Below are 20,982 nucleotides of genomic sequence, written 5' to 3' on the forward strand. Positions count from 1 at the left end.
GATAACCTTCCATTTTATGAAAAAAATACTCAACTTCAGCAGAAGTTCTGGAAACAGCCAAAGCATGTGATTTATTGAAACAGTATCTTTTCATGATAGTACAACAAAGATGTTATTTTAATTGCTTACTGATTTTCCAAAGAGCATTGTTCTGGGTCTCTCCACGTAGTATTCTGCAATTCTTTGCCATTCAGACAGAGATTCTGGTGAAAGTGGTGGTAAAGTTGTGACATCATCTTGTACATTTTCCTGAATCACTTCTGATATGGGAATTCCTTCGTAAATAAGTCTGGAATTAGAAAACGATTAATCACAACTTTATAGCTCTAACATAAAAAGAAACAAGACATGTAACACCAAAGAGTACACAAATAACACATTAATTAAAATGCAAGTAGGGATATATAGCTTCTATTGTATCAATGCAAATTTGGTAAATTACCTCGGGGCCGAAATTGCCCCCCTCTATAAGCTCCATTCCCACCTCTAAAAGACAGGAATGGAGCGGAGAGGCCTTACCGACCGGGGGCAGACAGCTGGGCCGACCTGTCCGAAATTGCTCCCGGGCCAGAAATGGCAGGAACGGGTTTCCACCGCGTCAGGCACGCGCCGACCCTTACCGACCGGCGCGACCCCCTTTCCGACCCCTGTGTGGAATTGCCCCGCGGGAGCGGCGCCTCTGCCGGTCGGTGCCACTGACAGCTTTCCCCAGCGGGAAGCTGTGTGTGGCTGGGCAAGTGCTTAAAGGGGAGGTCATGCTGTCGGCGACTGCATAATATTTCTTATTGTCAGCCAACCGCCAGGCCAGGCCAACAATTACGTCCGTGGGTTCAACCCGGCTGTCAACAAGCAGCCTGGTTCCCCTTCTTGGGTGCCAGGCCATTGGCCTGGCCGAAACCCTCCCCGGTGGTCCAGTGGAGCAAAGTAAAAACTTTGCAGAGTTCACAGTGGCCCTCCCCTTTAACTGATGGGGAGGGATGTTAAAACGCGTCAGTGCAGCGCTGATGACTGGACGGGGTGGCCGACCCGCTGCAAGGGTACTTCCACCCCACAGCCGCCTGGAACACCGCTCCGACTGGAAAAAGTACTGAATTTCGCCAGAATCTCCGCCCCATGGATTGGGGCGAAGAAAAACTTCTAAAAACGGTAAGTGCACCCCGTTTGGGGCATGGCTCAATTTCGGCCCCCCTACTATGACTTTGTTGTTTCACAGCTTAATAGGTTAATGCAGACTCTGTATTCATATTGAACTTAAGTGAATTTGAAATTTAGGTCTTTCAAAGCTGAAGTCTGAAATAATAAAAATGCAATCTGAAATATAAAAAGAAATGATAGAACAAGAAAAGGCCACTCAGCCTTTTCCTTCAGATCATATACAATTTGATGTCTCTCAAACTCTACTTTTTAATCTGCTGAAGAAAGTTAGTAAACAGATGTCAAAAAAGTAAAGGTCTGTCAAATTTCTCCCGAACTCACAAAGGCAATTGAGCAAAAATTCCAGAATATAATTTCAGTTTCCTTTATTCAATACTGACCAGTTGGATTCTACTGATAACATCTCCATGGTCCAAGTAGCACAGAAACTACAATGTTCCATACAGTATTTCATCGACCGTGTAATTATTCTTACAACCTACAAACCCATTCTTAACTAGCTCCTTTATAATCAACATAGCATTCCTGGAATTATAGGAATAGCCTTACATCTGCAATGGAGAAATTGCTTGACAGCATTTTACATCAATGTTCATCTCAAGAGCGCAGAAGCAATGGGGAAGAAAGGATAGGCAAGGATGTTGAAGCAGAAGTCATAAATCATAAATCTGTGGGCATTCTAGCTAAATCATTTGATAAAATTCCATGCGAGTCTTAAAGAGAGCATTTATACTGCAGCTACCAGTCTGTCAGTGGTAGCATCAGCATTGATTCCAGCTACGCAGTACCTTTTTTATACTATCAAGCTCATTTGGGGATTTTCCTATCCAAGAGAGAGCTCTGCACATGTCTACTTACAAGCATGTGCAGCGCTCCCCTCTAGGCCATTGCATTTAAAATGTTTTGAGAGCAAGCTGTACCCCGATCAATTTTATAAACCAAGTTTGATACCGCAGAGGAATTATACTCCATGTGATATAAAACCCAAGCATGCATTAGTCTCCTGGACAAGTTTTGATCACCGAAAGGGGCAGAAGGGATTTTTCAACATTTTGCCCTCTAACTGGTCTAGGTTTTTATCTGCTTTTTTGCCTCTCCCAGGCAATTACACGGCTCCAGGTGGGTAGGGAGTGTCTGTATCATGATGCACAAGGCATCCCAGCTGCATGGGACAAGCAAATTGGATCAATTGGTCTTTTCATATGTTCGTATGCTAAGACTGCTTACTCCAGCGAGTCTCACATCACGCTCCACTCCAGATACATGACTGCGCTGTTATACTCCAACTTTAGCATTGCGGTGAGGTGGAAATCACTTCACAATGATGTTAAAGTTCCAATATAAGCCCATCCTAAAAGAGGTTCTAAAAATCAAAAACATTTAATTAGTTGTCTAGTTACATTACAACAGTGACTACACTTCAAAAGTACTTCATTGGCTGAAAAGTGCTTTGAGACGTCTGGTGATCGTGAAAGGCGCTATATAAATGCAAGTCTTTCTTTCTAGATCAAAAGCTAGCTCAGCAATAGAAACCAGAAAGTGATTAGCATACAATCTTATAGCACAGAAGGAGCCATTCAGCCTGTCATGCCTGGGCCGGCTCTTTCAAAGAGCTATCCAATTATGCTCACTCCCCATAGCCCTGCATTTGTTTCCTTTTCAAGTATATATCTAATTCCATTTGAAAGTTACTATGGAATCTGCTTCCTCCATCCTTTCAGGCAGTGCATTCCAGATCACAATAAATCACGGTGTAAAAATATTTATTCTCCTCTCCCCTCTTGTTCTTTTACCAATTATCTTACATCTGTATCCTCGGGTTGCTGACCCACCTACCAAACAGGTTCTCATTATTTACTCAATCAAACCCCCTCATCATTTTGAACACCTCCCCTTAACTTTATCTGCTTCATGGAGAACAAACTCAGTTTCTCTAGTATTTCCACTTAATTGAAGTTCCTCATCCCTGGTATCATTCTGGTAAATCTCCTCTCCAACCACTCCAAGACCTTGACATCCTTCCTAAAGTGTAGTGGCCAGAATTGGACACAATACTCTAGCTGAGGTCTAACCAGTGATTTATAAAGATTTTGCATAACTGCCTTCCTTTTGTACTCTGTGCCTCTATTTGTCAAGCTAAGGATCCCACATGCTTTGTTAACAACTTTAGCAACTTATCCTTCCATCTTCAAAGATTTGTGTTTGTGAACACCCAGGTCTCCCATTTCTGTATCCCCACTGAAATTGTACCATTTAGTTTATATTGCCTTTCCTCATTCTTCCTCCCAAAGTGCATCACTTCACTCTTCTCTGCATTAAGCTTATTCTGCCCATTTTACCAGACTGTCCTCCTGAAATCTGCTACTATTCTCTTCACTGTTTATTACATTTCCAAGTTTTGTATTAACTGCAAACATTGAAATTGTGCCTCATATACACAAGTCCAGGCTATTAAGATATATCAAAAAGAATAGTGATCATAATACCGACCCCTGAAAAATAACCATTCACCACTAATCTCTGCTTTCTATCTCTTGCTCAATTTTGTGCTAGGCTACCACTGCTCCTTTAATTCCATTGGCTTCAATTTTACTAACAAATTTATTATGTGGCAATTTCTCAAACGCCTTATGAAAGTCCATATATGCAATATCAACTGCACTACCTTCATCAACCTTCTCCATTATTTCATCGAGAAACTCAATCAAGTTTGTCAGACTACGACTTGCCTGTAACAAACCTGTGTTGACTGTCATTAATTAACTCATATTTTTCCAAGTGAAAATTAATTTTGTCCTAGATTATGGTCTCCAGAAATTTCTCCACCAGTGGCGATAAGCTGACTGGCCTGTAGTTTATTCCTCTCCATTTTTTCAAACAGGGGTGTAACATTTGCAACCCTCTAGCTCTCTGCAATAACTCCCATATCCAAGGAGGATTGAAAGATTGTGGTTAGTGCCTCAACTATTACCCCTAGCAATTTATAATGTATCCGGAATGGGTGACTTTTGTACTTTGAGCGCTGCCATCCTTTTAAGTACCGTCTCTTTATTTTTATGCAATCAAATTTCCCTACCCCTTCCTCCTTTCATCATCATCAGACAGTCCCTTGAAACGAGGATGACTTGTTTCCATGCCAAAAAAGGATGAGTTCACAGGTGTTTCAATGAAGGACCTAATATTCCAGGTCCCGAACTACATCTTGAAGGGAGGAAGATGCCTGTACGTGGATTTTTTTAATGTGTGGTGGCTGTTGCACACCAGCCACCACACGAACTTGACAGAGCTAGGTCTTGGTTCAGTGGCCTGGAGACCAGCTCTACTGCACAGACCTAGCGTGCACACATATCGCAGTGTGGGTTGGCTCGTGCTGCCACTAGGCCCTCGCCTCTCCTGGGTCCCAAACTCATGCCTCTCCTAGGCCGCGATCACATTGTTCTACAAACTCTTGCTGCTTCGCCGCCCCAACCTCACCGCTCCTGCTGTACCTGCCCGCACTCCAAGCAGCGACCTGGATTTGGGTGACATCCAACCCAGTTGCTCTCTTCACAGTCGCCGCTTTTCTGCAGCAGCACGCGCTGCTCCCTGTAGTAGCACGCCGCCGCATGTTGCTCCCTCTAATGGGCCCGGCCTGTTGATGGTCTTGCAGGCCGGGAACGCGCCAATCTTGTGTCTTATCCTTTACTGTGATTTTGGCAGCATCCTCTTCTTTTGTAACTTCTTTAACCAGAGAGTGGTTAAAATGTGGAACTTGCTAGCACATGGAGTAGTTGAGGTGAAAAGCATTGATGCCTTTAAGGGGAAGCTAGATAAGTACATGAGGGAGAAAGGAATAGAAGGATATGCAGGATTAGATGAAGTATATTGGGAGAAGGCTTGTGTGGAGCATAAACACCGGCACAGACCAGTTGGGCCGAATGGTCTGTTTCTGTGCTGTACATTCTATGTAAAATACAAAATACTCATTCAGTACCTCACTCTCCGTCTCCATAAGAAGTTTTCCTTTATTGTCCCTAATCAGCCCCACCCTGCCTTTGACTAGATTTTTACTCTCTTGTTTATAAAGTACTTTAGTGTTCCCTTTACTGTCACCCACTACTCTTTTCTCATAGACTCCCTTTGTCCATCTTATTTGCTTTTCAATTTCCCTCTTCACTTTCTGTATTCTGCTTCAGTCTCTAGTATATTATGAACCTGACATTTATCAGCATCCCGTTTTTATGTTTCATTCATTTTAATCTCAATTTCTTTGGCCATCCAAGGAGTTCGAGCTTTGAATGCGCTTTCTTTCCCCGAATGGGAATGTGTTTAGTCTGTATCCGAACTATCGCCTCCTTGAAGGCGTCCCTGGCAATTTTTGTTCCCAATCCACCCTTTTCAACTCAACCCAATAACAACTTGCATTTATATAGTGCCTTTAATGTAGTAAAAACTTCTCCAAATGTGCTTCACAGGACGTTATCATAAAAACATTGATACTGACCCACGTAGTGATATTCGGTCACCAAAAGCTTGGTCAAAGAGGTAGGTTTTATGGAGCGACTTAAAGGAAGAGAAAGTGGTAGAGGGGTGAAGAGGTTTAGGGAGGGAATTCCAGAGCTTAGCGCCTAAGTAGCTTAAGGCCAAGCCGCTAATTGTGGGGTGATGAAAATCAGGGATGAGCATGAGACCAGAATTGAAGGAGTGCAGAGATTATGGAGGGTTATAAGGCTGGGGATACAGCCCACGATAGGAAGTTGCGAGGCCATGGAGGGATTTGAGTACAAAGATAAGGGGGTCGAAATTGGTTATGGCCGTTTTTGAGGCAGTGATTTTGAAGCCTGAGTGCTGATTTTAGCAGCAGGCGTTAGGTGCAGCCTCAAAATGCCAATTTTAGTTTTTACACCCAAAGATGAGAGATCAATGCGAAAAGTGGCGTTGCACACTCACCCTCGGGTGCCAATGGGGCGGGAGCTCAGGAAGCCTACTCAATTTTGCAATGGAAGGCTGTCGGCATGCGAACTGGAAAAATGCGGGTAAAAAAAACTTCTCCGACCACATACACATCCCCACTGGTACAACTAGTAAATAAATGTTGAAATAAATAAAGAAAAAAAACTTATCTTGATCTCTGGACGATTCCGCCCAAGATCCGCTATGTTCACACCACTTTTTGCAGGCTGTACGAATGCCTGACAGTAAGGCCACCGTAGAATTGCAATATCAACAGTGGCACCAAGGGGGCTTTGCACACTGGATGACATCACCACGTGGGTGGCATTTGAGGGCGCAGCGTTATATCTTTGCCACCCATATGCCGCCCAACGCCAGCGTTAACGGGCAGCATTATCAAGGGAATTTCGGCTGCAAGAATTTCAAATTTGAGGTGTTGCCAGACTGGGAAGTACCGATGTGACTCAGTGTTACGGGCAGCAGAGTTTGAGATGAGCTCAAGTTAGCCCTCTTCCGGTCGAGTATTTTCATGTTTGATTTTCCTCGTCCTTTTCCATGACTACTCTAAACCTAATGATATTTTGATCATTGTTTCTCAGATGCTCTCGCTCTGAAACATGCTCCACTTCCCCAACTTCATTCCCCAGTACTAGATCCAGCACTGCTTCCTTCCTTGTTGGGCTGGAAACAGCATGATCAAAAAAGTTCTTCTGTATGCATTTCAGGAATTCCTTTTTTCCCAGTCTGTATTAGAGATCCCATTATCAAGCTTTACATTTTTCTGAAATATGCTTGCAGATTTGCTCCTCCATATCCTTCCCAATATTTGGTGGAATATAGTATACATGTAGTGGCATTAACAGCTCCCGCTATGCTCCTTAACTCTAACCAAATAGATTCTGACGTTGAACCCTCGAGCACATCATCACTTTCCTTCTCTATCCCTCCTGAACACATTAAGTTCACATTCTTGCCTTCTTTGAGCCACGTCTCCATTATTGCCACTATATCACATGGAAACTTGCGCCTGCAGTTCGCCAACCTTATTTGACACACTCTATGCATTTATGCGCATGTACTCTAAAAACACCTTGGTCTGCTTTGCATTTCTGCTCTTTCTATAACTATTCTTTAATCTAAGGCTGTTCGTCACTCTCAGTCCTCAATGCACCTTGTTTCCCATCTCTGATACTTCGTCCTAGTTCCCCTCCCCCTCCCTAATTAGTTTCATCATCATAGGCAGTGCCTCGAAACGAGGATGACTTGCTTCCACGGCAAAAAAAAAGGATGAGTTCCCAGGTGCTTCGAATGAAGAACCCGAACTATATCCTCAAGGGTGAAAGATGCCTGTGCGTGGATTTTTTTAACGTGTGGTGGCCGTTACACACCAGCCACCACATGGGTTTGACAGAGCTAGGTCTTCCTTCCCCAACAGCACTAGTTTACATCCCTGCAAGAACATTGGTCCCAGGCACGCTTAGGAGCAACCCGTCCGACAAGTACGTAAAAAGAAAAAGATTAGTGCAGACAAATGTAGGTCCTTTACAGTCAGAAACGGGAGAATTTAAAATGGGGAACAAGGAAATGGCAGAACAATTAAATAAATACTTTGGTTCTGTCTTCACGGAAGAGGACACAAATAACATCCCAGAAATGCTAGGGAACCAAGTGTCTAGTGAGCAAAAGGAATTCAAGGAAATGATTATTAGTAAGAAAATAGTTCCAGAGAAACTAATGGGACTGAAAGCCGATAAATCCCCAGGGCCTGATAATCTGCATCCCAGAATAGTAAAAGAGGTAGCCATGGACATTGTGGATCATTGGTTGGCACCTTCCAAAATGCTATAGATTATGGAACAGTTCCTGCAGATTGGAGGATGGCAAATCTAACCCCACTATTTAAAAAAGGGAGAGAGAAAACAGGGAGCTACAGACCGGTTAGCCGAACATCAGTATGAGGGAAAATGCTAAAGTTTATTATTAAGAATGTGACAATGGCACACTTGGATAATATCAACAGGATTAGACAAAGTCAACATGGATTTATGAAAGGCAAATCATGTTTGACAAACCTACTGGAGTTTTTTGAGGATGTAACTGATGGAATAGATAAGGGAGAACAAGTGGGTGTAGTGTATTTGGATTTTCAGAAGGCCTTTGATAAAGTCCCACAAAATTAAAGCACATAGGATTGGGGGTAATATAATGGCATGGATTGAAAATTGGTTAACTGACAGGAAACAGAGTAGGAATAAGCGGTTTTTTTTCGGAGTGGCAGGCAGTAACTAGTGGGGTACCACCGGGATCAGGGTTTGGGCCCCAGCTATTCACAATACCGATATAAATGATTTGGATGAGGGAACCAAATGTAATATTTCCAAGTTTGCTGACGACACAAAACTAGGTGGGATTGTGAGTTGTGAGGAGGATGCAAAGACGCTGCAGGACGATTTAGATATGTTGAGTGAGTGGGCAGACACATGGCAGATGCAGTATAATGTGAAGTTATCCACTTTGGTAGGAAAATCAGAAAGACAAAGTATTATTTAAATGGTGATAGCTTGGGAAATGTTGATGTACAAAGGGACCTAGGTGTCCTTGTACACCAGTCATTGAAAGCAAATATGCGGGTGCAGCAAGCAGTTAGCAAGGCAATGGTATGTTGGCCTTCATTGCAAGAGGATTTGAGTACAGGAGCAAGGATGTCTCACTACAGTTATACAGGGTCTAGGTGAGACCACACCTGGAGTATTGTGTGCAGTTTTGGTCTCCTTACCTAAGAAAGGATATACTTGCCATCGAGGGAGTGCAGCAAAGGTTCACCAGACTGATTCCTGGGATGGCAGGACTGTCGTATGAGGAGTCAACTAGACCTGTATTCACTAGAGTTTAGAAGAATGTGAGGGAATCTCATTGAAACATATAAAATTATGACAGGGTTGGACATACTGGATGCGGGGAGGATGTTTCCCCTGGCTGGGAAGTCTAGAACAAGCGGTCACAGTCTCAGGAAATTTTGGACCACGATGAGGAGAATTCTTTTCACTCAGAGGGTGGTGAACCTCTGGAATTCTCTACCACAGAAGGCTGTGGAGGCCAAGTCACTGAGTATATTTAAGGAGATAGATAGATTTCTAGACACAAAAGGCATCAAGAGGTATGGGAAGAAAGCAGGAATATGGTGTTGAGATAGAGGATCAGCATGATCATATTGAATGGCGGTGCAGGCTCGAAGGGCTCAATGGCCTACTACTGCTCGTATTTTCTATGTTTCTATGTTTCTAAAGGTGTCAGCTGTGGCTCAGCGATAGCACTCTCACATCTGAGTCAGAAGGTTGTGGGTTCAAATCCCAATGCACAGGCTTCAGCACAAAGTTTAGGCAGATGCTCTAGTGCAGTACTGAGGGAGTGCTGCACTGTCAGAGATGCCATCTTTTTGATGAGACGTTAAACCGAGGCTCCATCTGCCCTCTCATGTGGAGATTCCATGACACTATTTTGAAGAAGAGCAGGGGAGTTCTCCCTGGTGTCCTGGCCAATATTTATCCCTCAACCATCACCTAAAAACAGATTATCTTGTAATTATCACATTGCTGTTGGTAGGACCTTACTCTGCACAAATTGGCTGACACATAAGAACATAAGAATTAAGGAACAGGAGTCGGCCATCTAGCCCCTCGAGCCTGCTCCGCCATTCAAAAAGATCATGGCTGATCTGGCCGTGGACTCAGCTCCACTTACCCGCCCGCTCCCCATAACCCTTAATTCCCTTATTGGTTAAAAATCTATCTATCTGTGACTTGAATACATTCAATGAGCTAGCCTCAACTGCTTCCTTGGGCAGAGAATTCCACAGATTCACAACCCTATGGGAGAAGAAATTCCTTCTCAACTCGGTTTTAAATTGGCACCCCCGTATTTTGAGGCTGTGCCCCGAGTCCTAGTCTCCCCGACCAGTGGAAACAACCTCTCTGCCTCTATCTTGTCTATCCCTTTCATGATTTTAAATGTTTCTATAAGATCACCCCTCATCCTTCTGAACTCCAACGAGTAAAGACCCAGTCTACTCAATCTATCATCATAAGGTAACCCCCTCATCTCCGGAATCAGCCGAGTGAATCGTCTCTGTACCCTCTCCAAAGCTAGTATATCCTTCCTGAAGTAAGGTGACCAAAACTGCACGCAGTACTCCAGGTGCGGCCTCACCAATACCCCGTACAGTTGCAGCAGGACCTCCCTGCTTTTGTATCCATCCTTCTCGCAATGAAGGCCAACATTCCATTCGCCTTCCTGATTACCTGCTGCACCTGCAAACTAACTTTTTAAGATTCATGCACAAGGACCCCCAGGTCCCTCTGCACCGCAGCATGTTGTAATTTCTCCCTTTCAAATAATATTCCCTTTTACTGTTTTTTTTTCCAAGGTGGATGACCTCACACTTTCCGACATTGTATTCCATCTGCCAAACCTTAGCCCATTCGCTTAACCTATCTAAATCTCTTTGCAGTCTCTCTGTGTCCTCTACTCAACCCGCTTTCCCACTAATCTTTGTGTCATCTGCAAATTTTGTTACACTACACTCTATCCCCTCTTCCAGATCATCTATGCATATTGTAAACAGTTGTGGTCCCAGCACCGATCCCTGTGGCACACCACTAACCACTGATTTCCAACCCGAAAAGGACCCATTTATCCCGACTCTCTGCTTTCTGCTAGCCAGCCAATTCTCGATCCGTGCTAATACATTTCCTCTGACTCCGCGTACCTTTATCTTCTGCGGTAACCTTTTGTGTGGCATCTTATCGAATGCCTTTTGGAAATCTAAATACATCACATCCATCGGTACACCTCTATCCACCATGCTCGTTATATCCTCAAAGAATTCCAGTAAATTAGTTAAACATGATTTCCCCTTCATGACTCCATGTTGCGTCTGCTTGATTGCACTATTCCTATCTAGATGTCCCGCTATTTTTTCCTTAATGATAGCTTCAAGCATTTTCCCCACTACAGATGTTAAACTAACCGCCCTACAGTTACCTGCCTTTTGTCTGCCTCCCATTTTAAACAGAGGCGTTACATTAGCTGCTTTCCAATCCACTGGTACCTCCCCAGAGTCCAGAGAATTTTGGTAGATTATAACGAATGCATCTGCTATAACTTCCGCCATCTCTTTTAATACCCTGGGATGCATTTCATCAGGACCAGGGGACTTGTCTACCTTGAGTCCCATTAGCCTGTCCAGCACTACCCCGCTAGTGATAGTGATTATCTCAAGGACCTCCCTTCCGGAACAACCTTCCGGATATAAAAGGGGTCGGAGGGTCTAGTAAGGAGGAGGAACTGAGGGAAATCCTTATTAGTCGGGAAATTGTGTTGGGGAAATTGATGGGATTGAAGGCCGATAAATCCCCAGGGCCTGATGGACTGCATCCCAGAGTACTTAAGGAGGTGGCCTTGGAAATAGTGGATGCATTGACAGCCATTTTCCAACATTCCATTGACTCTGGATCAGTTCCTATGGAGTGGAGGGTAGCCAATGTAACCACACTTTTTAAAAAAGGAGGGAGAGAGAAAACAGGGAATTACAGACCGGTCAGCTGACATCGGTAGTGGGTAAAATGATGGAATCAATTATTAAGGATGTCATAGCAGTGCATTTGGAAAGAGGTAATATGATAGGTCCAAGTCAGCATGGATTTGTGAAAGGGAAATCATGCTTGACAAATCTTCTGGAATTTTTTGAGGATGTTTCCAGTAGAGTGGACAAGGGAGAACCAGTTGATATGGTATATTTGGACTTTCAGAAGGCTTTCGACAAGGTCCCACACAAGAGATTAATGTGCAAAGTTAAAGCACATGGGATTGGGGGTAGTGTGCTGACATGGATTGAGAACTGGTTGTCAGACAGGAAGCAAAGAGTAGGAGTAAATGGGGACTTTTCAGAATGGCAGGCAGTGACTAGTGGGGTACCGCAAGGTTCTGTGCTGGGGCCCCAGCTGTTTACACTGTACATTAATGATTTAGACGAGGGGATTAAATGTAGTATCTCCAAATTTGCGGATGACACTAAGTTGGGTGGCAGTGTGAGCTGCAAGGAGGATTCTATGAGGCTGCAGAGCGACTTGGATAGGTTAGGTGAGTGGGCAAATGCATGGCAGATGAAGTATAATGTGGATAAATGTGAGGTTATCCACTTTGGTGGTAAAAACAGAGAGACAGACTATTATCTGAATGGTGACAGATTAGGAAAAGGGGAGGTGCAAAGAGACCTGGGTGTCATGGTACATCAGTCATTGAAGGTTGGCATGCAGGTACAGCAGGCGGTTAAGAAAGCAAATGGCATGTTGGCCTTCATAGCGAGGGGATTTGAGTACAAGGGCAGGGAGGTGTTGCTACAATTGTACAGGACCTTGGTGAGGCCACACCTGGAGTATTGTGTACAGTTTTGGTCTCCTAACCTGAGGAAGGACATTCTTGCTATTGAGGGAGTGCAGCGAAGGTTCACCAGACTGATTCCCGGGATGGCGGGACTGACCTATCAAGAAAGACTAGATCAACTGGGCTTGTATTCACTGGAGTTCAGAAGAATGAGAGGGGACCTCATAGAAACGTTTAAAATTCTGACGGGGTTAGACAGGTTAGATGCAGGAAGAATGTTCCCAATGTTGGGGAAGTCCAGAACCAGGGGACACAGTCTAAGGATAAGGGGGAAGCCATTTAGGACCGAGATGAGGAGGAATTTCTTCACCCAGAGAGTGGTGAACCTGTGGAATTCTCTACCACAGAAAGTTGTTGAGGCCAATTCACTAAATATATTCAAAAAGGAGTTAGATGAAGTCCTTACTACTAGGGGAATCAAGGGGTATGATGAGAAAGCAGGAATGAACTCATTGAATGGCGATGCAGGCTAGAAGGGCCGAATGGCCTACTCCTGCACCTATTTTCTATGTTTCTATGTTTCCCACATTCCCGTGACCAGCAATTTTTGGCATGGTGTTTGTGTCTTCCACTGTGAAGATCAAAGCAAAATAATTGTTTAATGTCTCAGCCATTTCCACATTTCCCATTATTAAATCCCCCTTCTCATCTTCTAAGGGACCAACATTTACTTTAGTCACTCTTTTCCGTTTTATATATCGGTAAAAGCTTTTACTATCCGTTTTTATGTTTTGCGCAAGTTTACTTTCGTAATCTATCTTTCCTTTCTTTATTGCTTTCTTAGTCATTCTTTGCTGTCGTTTAAAATTTTCCCAATCTTCTAGTTTCCCACTAACCTTGGCCACTTTATACGCATTGGTTTTTAATTTGATACTCTCCTTTATTTCCTTGATTATCCACGGCTGGTTATCCCTTCACTTCCCGCCCTTCTTTTTCACTGGAATATATTTTTGTTGAGCACTGTGAAAGAGCTCCTTAAAAGTCCTCCACTGTTCCTCAATTGTGCCACCATTTAGTCTGTGTTCCCAGTCTACTTTAGCCAACTCTGCCCTCATCCCACTGTAGTCCCCTTTCTTTAAGCATAGTACGCTCGTTTGAGACACTACTTCCTCACCCTCAATCTATATTACCAATTCAACCATACTGTGATCACTCATTCCGAGAGGATCTTTTACTAGGAGTTCTTTTATTATTCCTGTCTCATTACACAGGACCATATCTAAGATAGCTTGCTCCCTTGTAGGTTCTGCAACATACTGTTCTAAGAAACAATCCCGTATGCATTCTATGAATTCCTCCTCAAGGCTACCCCGTGCGATTTGATTTGACCAATCGATATGTAGGTTAAAATTCCCCATGATTACTGCCGTTCCTTTTTCACATGCCTCCATTATTCCCTTGATTATTGTCCGCCCCACCGTGAAGTTATTATTTGGGGGCCTATAAACTACGCCCACCAGAGACTTTTTCCCCTTACTATCTCTAATCTCCACCCACAATGATTCAACATTTTGTTCATTAGAGCCATTATCGTCTCTCACAACTGCCCTGATATCATCCTTTATTAACAGAGCTACCCCACCTCCTTTCCCTTCTTGTCTATCTTTCCGAATTTTCAGATACCCCTGTATGTTTAATTCCCAGTCTTGGCCACCCTGCAACCACGTTTCTGTAATGGCCACCAAATCATACCCATTTGTAATGATTTGTGCCGTCAACTCATTTACTTTATTTCGAATGCTGCGTGTGTTTAGGTAGAGTGTTTTAATACTAGTTTTTAAACCATGATTTTTAGTTTTGACCCCACCTGCAGCCCCTTTATATTCATACATATTGTCCCTTCCTATCACCTTGTGGTTTACACTTACCCCAGTGCTACTCTGCTCTGTTGCCTCCTGCCTTTTGCATTCTTTTTTGGGGTCCTGTTCATCTGAGCTCTCACCCACTCTAACTAGCTCAGAGCCCTCTCCTAGGTTCCGAATACTCCTCGCATTGAGGCACAGAGCTTTCAGGCTTGCCTTTTTATTACACTTTGACCCTTTAGAATTTTGCTGTACAGTGGCCCTTTTTGTTTTTTGCCTTAGGTTTCTCTGTCCTCCACTTTCACTCATCTCCTTTCTGTCTTTTGCTTCTGTCTCCATTTTGTTTCCCTCTGTCTCCCTGCATTGGTTCCCATCCCCCTGCCATATTAGTTTAACTCCTCCCTAACAGCACTAGACACATTTTTTATATTACAAGAGCGACTACACTTCAAAAAGTACTTAATTCGCTGTAAAGCTCTTTGGGATGTCCAGAGGTTGTGAAAGGCGCTATAGAAATGTAAGTCTTTCTTTCTTGTACAGGCCCCTCTTGCTCTATTTATAAATGCAAAATGGCGTAATCATCGGCATGTCAGGAAAAGGATATAAGGCTAGAGTTTCCACATTTTTTGCATGCTTAACACCCACTTAACATTCTTTTTACTGCTGAAATGACGTATAACACCCATTTGGCCACAAAAAGTTTTTCGGAAACTTATCGCCTCGTGTTACTTTCCCCATGTGCATAACACAGGGAAAAAAATAATACCGCCCGCCCACATTTTTGGGGCGGAATCAACAAAATGGGCGAAATCAATGCACATAATATCGCCCAGCGTTACTTTCCGCATGGAATTAACGCCGAGATTCAATAATACCGCCCGCCCATTTTTTTTGGTCGTAAAGAGCACATTTGCCAAAACTAACACCCAGGGGATCGCCCACCATCACTTTCACCACCTCGCACACATATCGCCCACAATATTGCTCGCCCAGAAAAAGTGGAACTGTTCTGAACTAAAGCCAGCGGTGTAGCTGCCATTTTTTAAATTGCAGGCCGCTTCATTCAAAAGGCTGCTTCAACTTCGGGGGAGTTTGCATTGACTCTGGAGTTCTTCTCAGATGAAGTGACCATCTCAACAGACATATTTTCAGACTCTGGACTATTGGAGGTTTACTCTAGGTGTATTTTAGTGAGGAAATTATTGCTCTGATCAATCGGCATTGTACTTTCATTGCAATGGGGCCAGCCATTTCTCAGCCGACATCGATTATTACGCAGATGCTGCAGAGTGCAGATGGTTCAATGTGTGATACACATCATTATGTCCCCAATTTAAGACGTGCAAGAATGAGGAGGGCCAGACCATACACACCCCGCACGTACAGTGAAGAGGTCTTACCTTGACATGTCCGAGCACACCTACCCTCGTAGACTGCGCTTCCACAAGATGGTGATCAATAAAATATGTGAGCTCATCAGGCCACATATGTTATGTATGCAACACCTTGTAAACAGCATTCTACTGCCACCAGAGGGTGCATCTGTTGGAGTCCCAAGGAATCCCAGCATCCCTTGGGAGCACTGCATATAAGCAGGCCTCCCATGCTGTGCCAGCACTCTGGAGTCAGAATAAAAAGACTAAGGTCACACTTACTCAAGTCTACAGTACTCAGTCACATTGCTTTATTTGAGACATAACAACTGGCGATGAGTAATAGTTAACGAACCATCACGTGAAAATGCAGAGAACTGTTGGCATCCTGGAGAAATTCTCAGGTGATGATGATTGGGAAGCCTTTGTGGAGCGACTCGACCAATACTTTGTGGCCAAAGAGCTGGAAGGGAATGAGAATGCTGCCAAATGAAGGGCGATCCTCCTCACCATCTGCGGGGCAACAATCTATGGCCTCATGAAGAATCTTCTTGCTCCGGTGAAACCAACAACCAAATCGTATGAAGAACTGTGTACGCTGGTCCGGGAGCACCCAAATCCAAAGGAGAGCATTCTGATGGCAAGGTATCGATTTTATACATGTCAAGGTCTGAAGGCCAGGAAGTAGCGAGCTGCATTGCCGAACTAAGGCACCTTGCAGGACATTGCGAATTTGGTGGATTCCTGGAGCAAATGCCAAGAGACTTTTTTGTGCTTGGCATTGGCCATAAGGTTATCCTTCGCAAACTATTCACTGTTGAAACACCGAACCTGAGCAAAGCCATAACGATAGCCCAGGCATTTATGTCCACCAGCGATAACACCAAACAAATTGCGCAGCATAAAGATGCATCGGCAAGTATTGTACACAAAGTAATGTCGGTTTTAGGCAGGAATGCATATGGCAGAACGTACACGCACACTTAGAGTCCGCCATCAAGTGTGAATGTGAGGCAATTAACACCTTGTTGGCGTTGCAGAGGGGATCGAGTCCATCAATGCCGCTTCAAACACTATGCATGCAAAGGCTGTGAAACAGTGGGACACCTCCAGCGAATGTGCAGATGAGCTGCAAACCCTGCAAACCACCACGTTGTAGAGGAAGACCGATCCATAGCAGATCAAACTGAACTAGAGACTCCAACCGAGGAGGCAGAAGTATACGGGGTACACACCTTCACCACGAAATGTCCACCGATCATGTTAAAAGTTGAACTGAATGGAATTCCAGTATCCATGGAATTGGACACAGGTGCGAGTCAGTCTATTGTGAGCAAAAAGTCCTTCGAGAGGCTGTGGTGCAACAAAGCACAAAGGCCCAAGCTGAGCCCTATTCATACCAAGCTGAGAACTTACACTAAAGAGCTGATCACAGTAATTGACAGCGCTGCAGTAAAAGTCTCCTATGATGGAGCAGTGCACGAACTACCACTATGGACTGTACCAGGAGATGGCCCCACACTGTTCGGCAGAAGCTGGCTGGGAAAAATCCACTGGAACTGGGACGACATCCGAGCGCTTTCGTCCGTCGACGAAGCCTCGTGTGTCCAGGTTTTGAGCAAGTTCCCATCATTGTTTGAGCCAGGCATCAGAAATCTCTCTGGGGCGAAGATGCAGATCTATTTGGTTTCCGGTACACGACCCATCCACCACAAGGCATGTGCGGTGCCATACATGATGCGAGAGAAAGTGGAGATCGAGCTGGACACGCTGCAACGAGAGGGCATCGTCGCACCGGTTGAGTTCAACGAGTGACCCAGTCCGATTGTTCCGGTTCTCAAGGGCGATGGCACGGTCAGAATTTGTGGGGACTATAAAGTAACGATTAACCGTTTTTCACTGCAGGACCAGTACCCGCTATCCAAGGCAGATGACCTATTTGCGATGCTGGCAGGAGGGAAGGCGTTCACCAAGTTGAACCTGACCTTGGCCTACATGACGCTGGCGGAATCTTCGAAAGGCCTCTCCTGCATCAAAACGCACAAAGGTCCGTTCATCTACAATAGATGTCCGTTTGGGATTCGATCGGCCGCGGCTATTTTTCAAAGGAACATGCAGAGTCTGCTAAAGTCGATTCTGTGCACTGTGGTTTTCCAGGACGACATATTGATCACAGGTTGGGACACCATCGAACACTTGCAGAACCTGGAAGAGGTTCTAAGTCGGCTAGATCGTGTGGGACTCAGGTTGAAATGCTCGAAGTGTGTTTTCCTGGCGCTAGAGGTCGAGTTCTTAGGGAGAAGAATCGCGGCAGACGGCATCAGACCCACCGACACCAAGACGGAGGCCATCAAGAACGCGCCAAGACCACAGAACGTGACGGAACTGCGGTCGTTCCTGGGACTCCTCAATTATTTTGGTAAATTCCTACCCAGATTAAGCACCTTGCTAAACCTCTACATGTGTTGCTACGCAAGGGAGATGATTGGGTATGGGGGAAATCACAAGAGACTGCTTTTGAGAAAGCCAGAAATGTGTTATGTTCTGTATTACCCATGTAAACATTTAGTGCTAGCTTGCGATGCGTCTTCGTACGGGGTCGGGTGTGTGTTACAACAAGCCAGCAAATCGGGAACATTGCAATCGGTCGCTTATGTGTCCAGGAGTTTGCCCAAGGCCGAAAGGGCCTACAGCATGATTGAAAAAGAAGCTCTGGCATGCGTTTACGGGGTGAAAAAAATGTACCAGTATCTGTTTGGGCTTAAGTTTGAGTTAGAAACTGACCATAAGCCGCTCATATCGCTATTCTCAGAGAACAAAGGTATTAATACCAATGCCGCTGCTCGCATCCAAAGATGGGCGCTCACGCTGTCTGCATATAATTATGTAATTCGCCACAGGCCAGGCATAGAGAACTGCGCTGATGCTCTCAGTCGGCTACCATTGTCCATCACTGGGGTGGAAATGGCACAGCCTGCAGACTTGCTCTTGGCGATGGATGCATTTGAAAATGAAAAGTCACCCGTTACGGCCTGCCAGATCAGGACCTGGACCAGCCAGGATCCTTTACCGTCCCTTGTAGAAAACTCTGTCCTCCATGGGAACTGGTCCAGCGTACCAGCGGAGATGCATACAGAGATCAAGCCGTTCCAGTGGCGCAAAAATGAAATGTCCATACAGGCGGACTGTCTTTTGTGGGATAATCGCGTGGTTTTGCCTAAGAAAGGCAGGGACCTACACAGTACCCACGCAGGCATAGTAATGATGAAAGCTATAGCAAGATCCCATGTCTGGTGGCCCGGCATCAAATCAGATTTGGATTCTTGCGTGCGACAATGCAACACTTGCTCTCAACTGAGCGATGCACCCAGGGAGGCACCGCTAAGTTTGTGGTCATGGCCCTCCAAACCGTGGTCTAGAATCCACGTTGACTTCGCTGGCCCGTTTCTAGGCAAAATGTTTTTGGTTGTTGTGGATGCTTATTCAAAATGGATTGAGTGTGTAATAATGTCTGTAAGCATGTCCACTGCCATCATCGAAAGCCTACGAGCCATGTTTGCCATGCACGGCCTGCCTGATGTCCTCGCCAGCGACAATGGGCTGTGCTTTACCAGCGCTGAATTCAAGGAATTCATGACCCGCAATGGGATCAAGCACGTCAGATCTGCCCCGCTCAAGCCCGCATCTAACGGCCAGGCAGAACGGGCAGTCCAAACCATGAAGCAAAGCTTGAAACGCGTGTCGGAAGGCTCCCTGCAGATCCGCCTGTCCCGAGTCCTGCTCGGCTACTGCACAAGACCCCACTCGCTCACCGGGGTCCCCCTGCTGAACTGCTCATGAAAAGGGCACTCAAAACAAGGCTCTCTCTAGTCCAACCTGATCTCCATGATCATGTCGAGGGCAGGCTGCATCAACAAAGCATGTACCATAATCGCGCAAATTTGTCATGCGATATTGAAGTCAATGACCCTGTATTTGTACTCAACTATGGACATGGTCCCAAATGGCTTGCTGGCACTGTCGTAGCCAAAGAAGGGAGTAGGGTGTTTGAGGTCAAACTTGCAAATGGACTAACTTGCAGAAAGCATTTGGACCAAACCAAACTGCGATTCACAGATGGCCATGAGCAACCTGAAAAAGACACCACCAACTTCGACCCTCCGATACACACACAACTGGCAACCGACATCACGGCTGACCACGAAGCTGAACTCATCATCCCCAGCAGTCCAGCAAGACCAGCTGCACAGCAGCCCAGCGAAGGCCCAACCAACTCACCTGCACCTGTGTTTGTACCGAGACGATCGACTAGGGACCAGGAAGCCCCAGATCATCTCATCCTGTAAATAGGTGTACTATTGACTTTGAAGGGGGGGAGTGATGTTATGTATGCAACACCTTGTAACCAGCATTCTACCGCCACCAAAGGACGCAAGTTGGAGTCCCATGGGATCCCAGCATCCCTTGGGAGCACGGCATATAAGCAGGCCTCCCATGCTGTGCCAGCACTCTGGAGTCAGAATAAAGAGACTAAGGTCACACTTACTCAAGTCTACAGTACTCAGTCACATTGCTTTATTCGAGACATAACAACATATGCAGCTTGCCATCAGGACATCGGTGTCGGTCGAGGTCAAGGTCACCGCGGCACTGTCTTTCTACGCATCCGGTTCCTTTCGGGTCTCTGCGGTCAAGATTTCCCCTCTGTCTCACCATGCTATCTATCGCTGCATCAGACAGGTCATAGAGGCCCTGTACACGAGAAGGATGGACTTTATCAGCTTCCCCATGACCACGGAGGCTCAGACTGACAGGGCTGGAGCATTCTACCGCATTGCTAAGTTCCCAGGGTGCAGAGAGCTGTACAGTGCACTCGCATCGCCATGCGGCCAGCTTCTCAAGACCCGGAGCGTTTTCGTAACAGAAAAGGATTCCACTCCCTAAAGGTCCAACTAGTTGTCGACCACAACCAGATCATAGTGGCAGTGAATGCTAAATTTCCGGGCACCTTCAATGAGGCTCACATCCTGCATGAGAGCACTGTCTCTGACATGTTTAAGAGTCAGCCACAAGGACAATGCTGGATGCTTGGTGACAACCGATATGGCCCAGCCACCTGGCTGATGACCCCCCTGCGTGACACCCACACCGAGGCCAAGAAGCGATACAACCAAAGCCACAGAGACACATGCAATGTAGTCCACAAAACAATAACTGTGCTAAGCAACGCTTCAGATATCTGGACCACTCAGGAGGGGAGCTATAATACAACCCTGAGC

General features: G+C 45.3%; 1 protein-coding gene across 10 annotated transcripts in view; it reads right to left on the reverse strand.

Moving 5' to 3' along the window:
* The window catches only part of ttc6 (tetratricopeptide repeat domain 6), a 630,178-nt gene that overhangs the window by 407,226 nt on the left and 201,970 nt on the right, over nucleotides 1-20,982 (reverse strand). For all 10 annotated transcript variants that reach the window (XM_070879081.1, XM_070879080.1, XM_070879076.1 and 7 more), the window contains one exon: nucleotides 130-289. In XM_070879081.1, coding sequence (XP_070735182.1) covers nucleotides 130-289 — 160 coding nt within the window. The remainder of the gene's footprint in view (nucleotides 1-129; nucleotides 290-20,982) is intronic.

The sequence above is a fragment of the Pristiophorus japonicus genome, chromosome 4, assembly GCF_044704955.1.
Source record: "Pristiophorus japonicus isolate sPriJap1 chromosome 4, sPriJap1.hap1, whole genome shotgun sequence".
In the NCBI taxonomy this organism is placed as follows: domain Eukaryota; kingdom Metazoa; phylum Chordata; class Chondrichthyes; family Pristiophoridae; genus Pristiophorus; species Pristiophorus japonicus.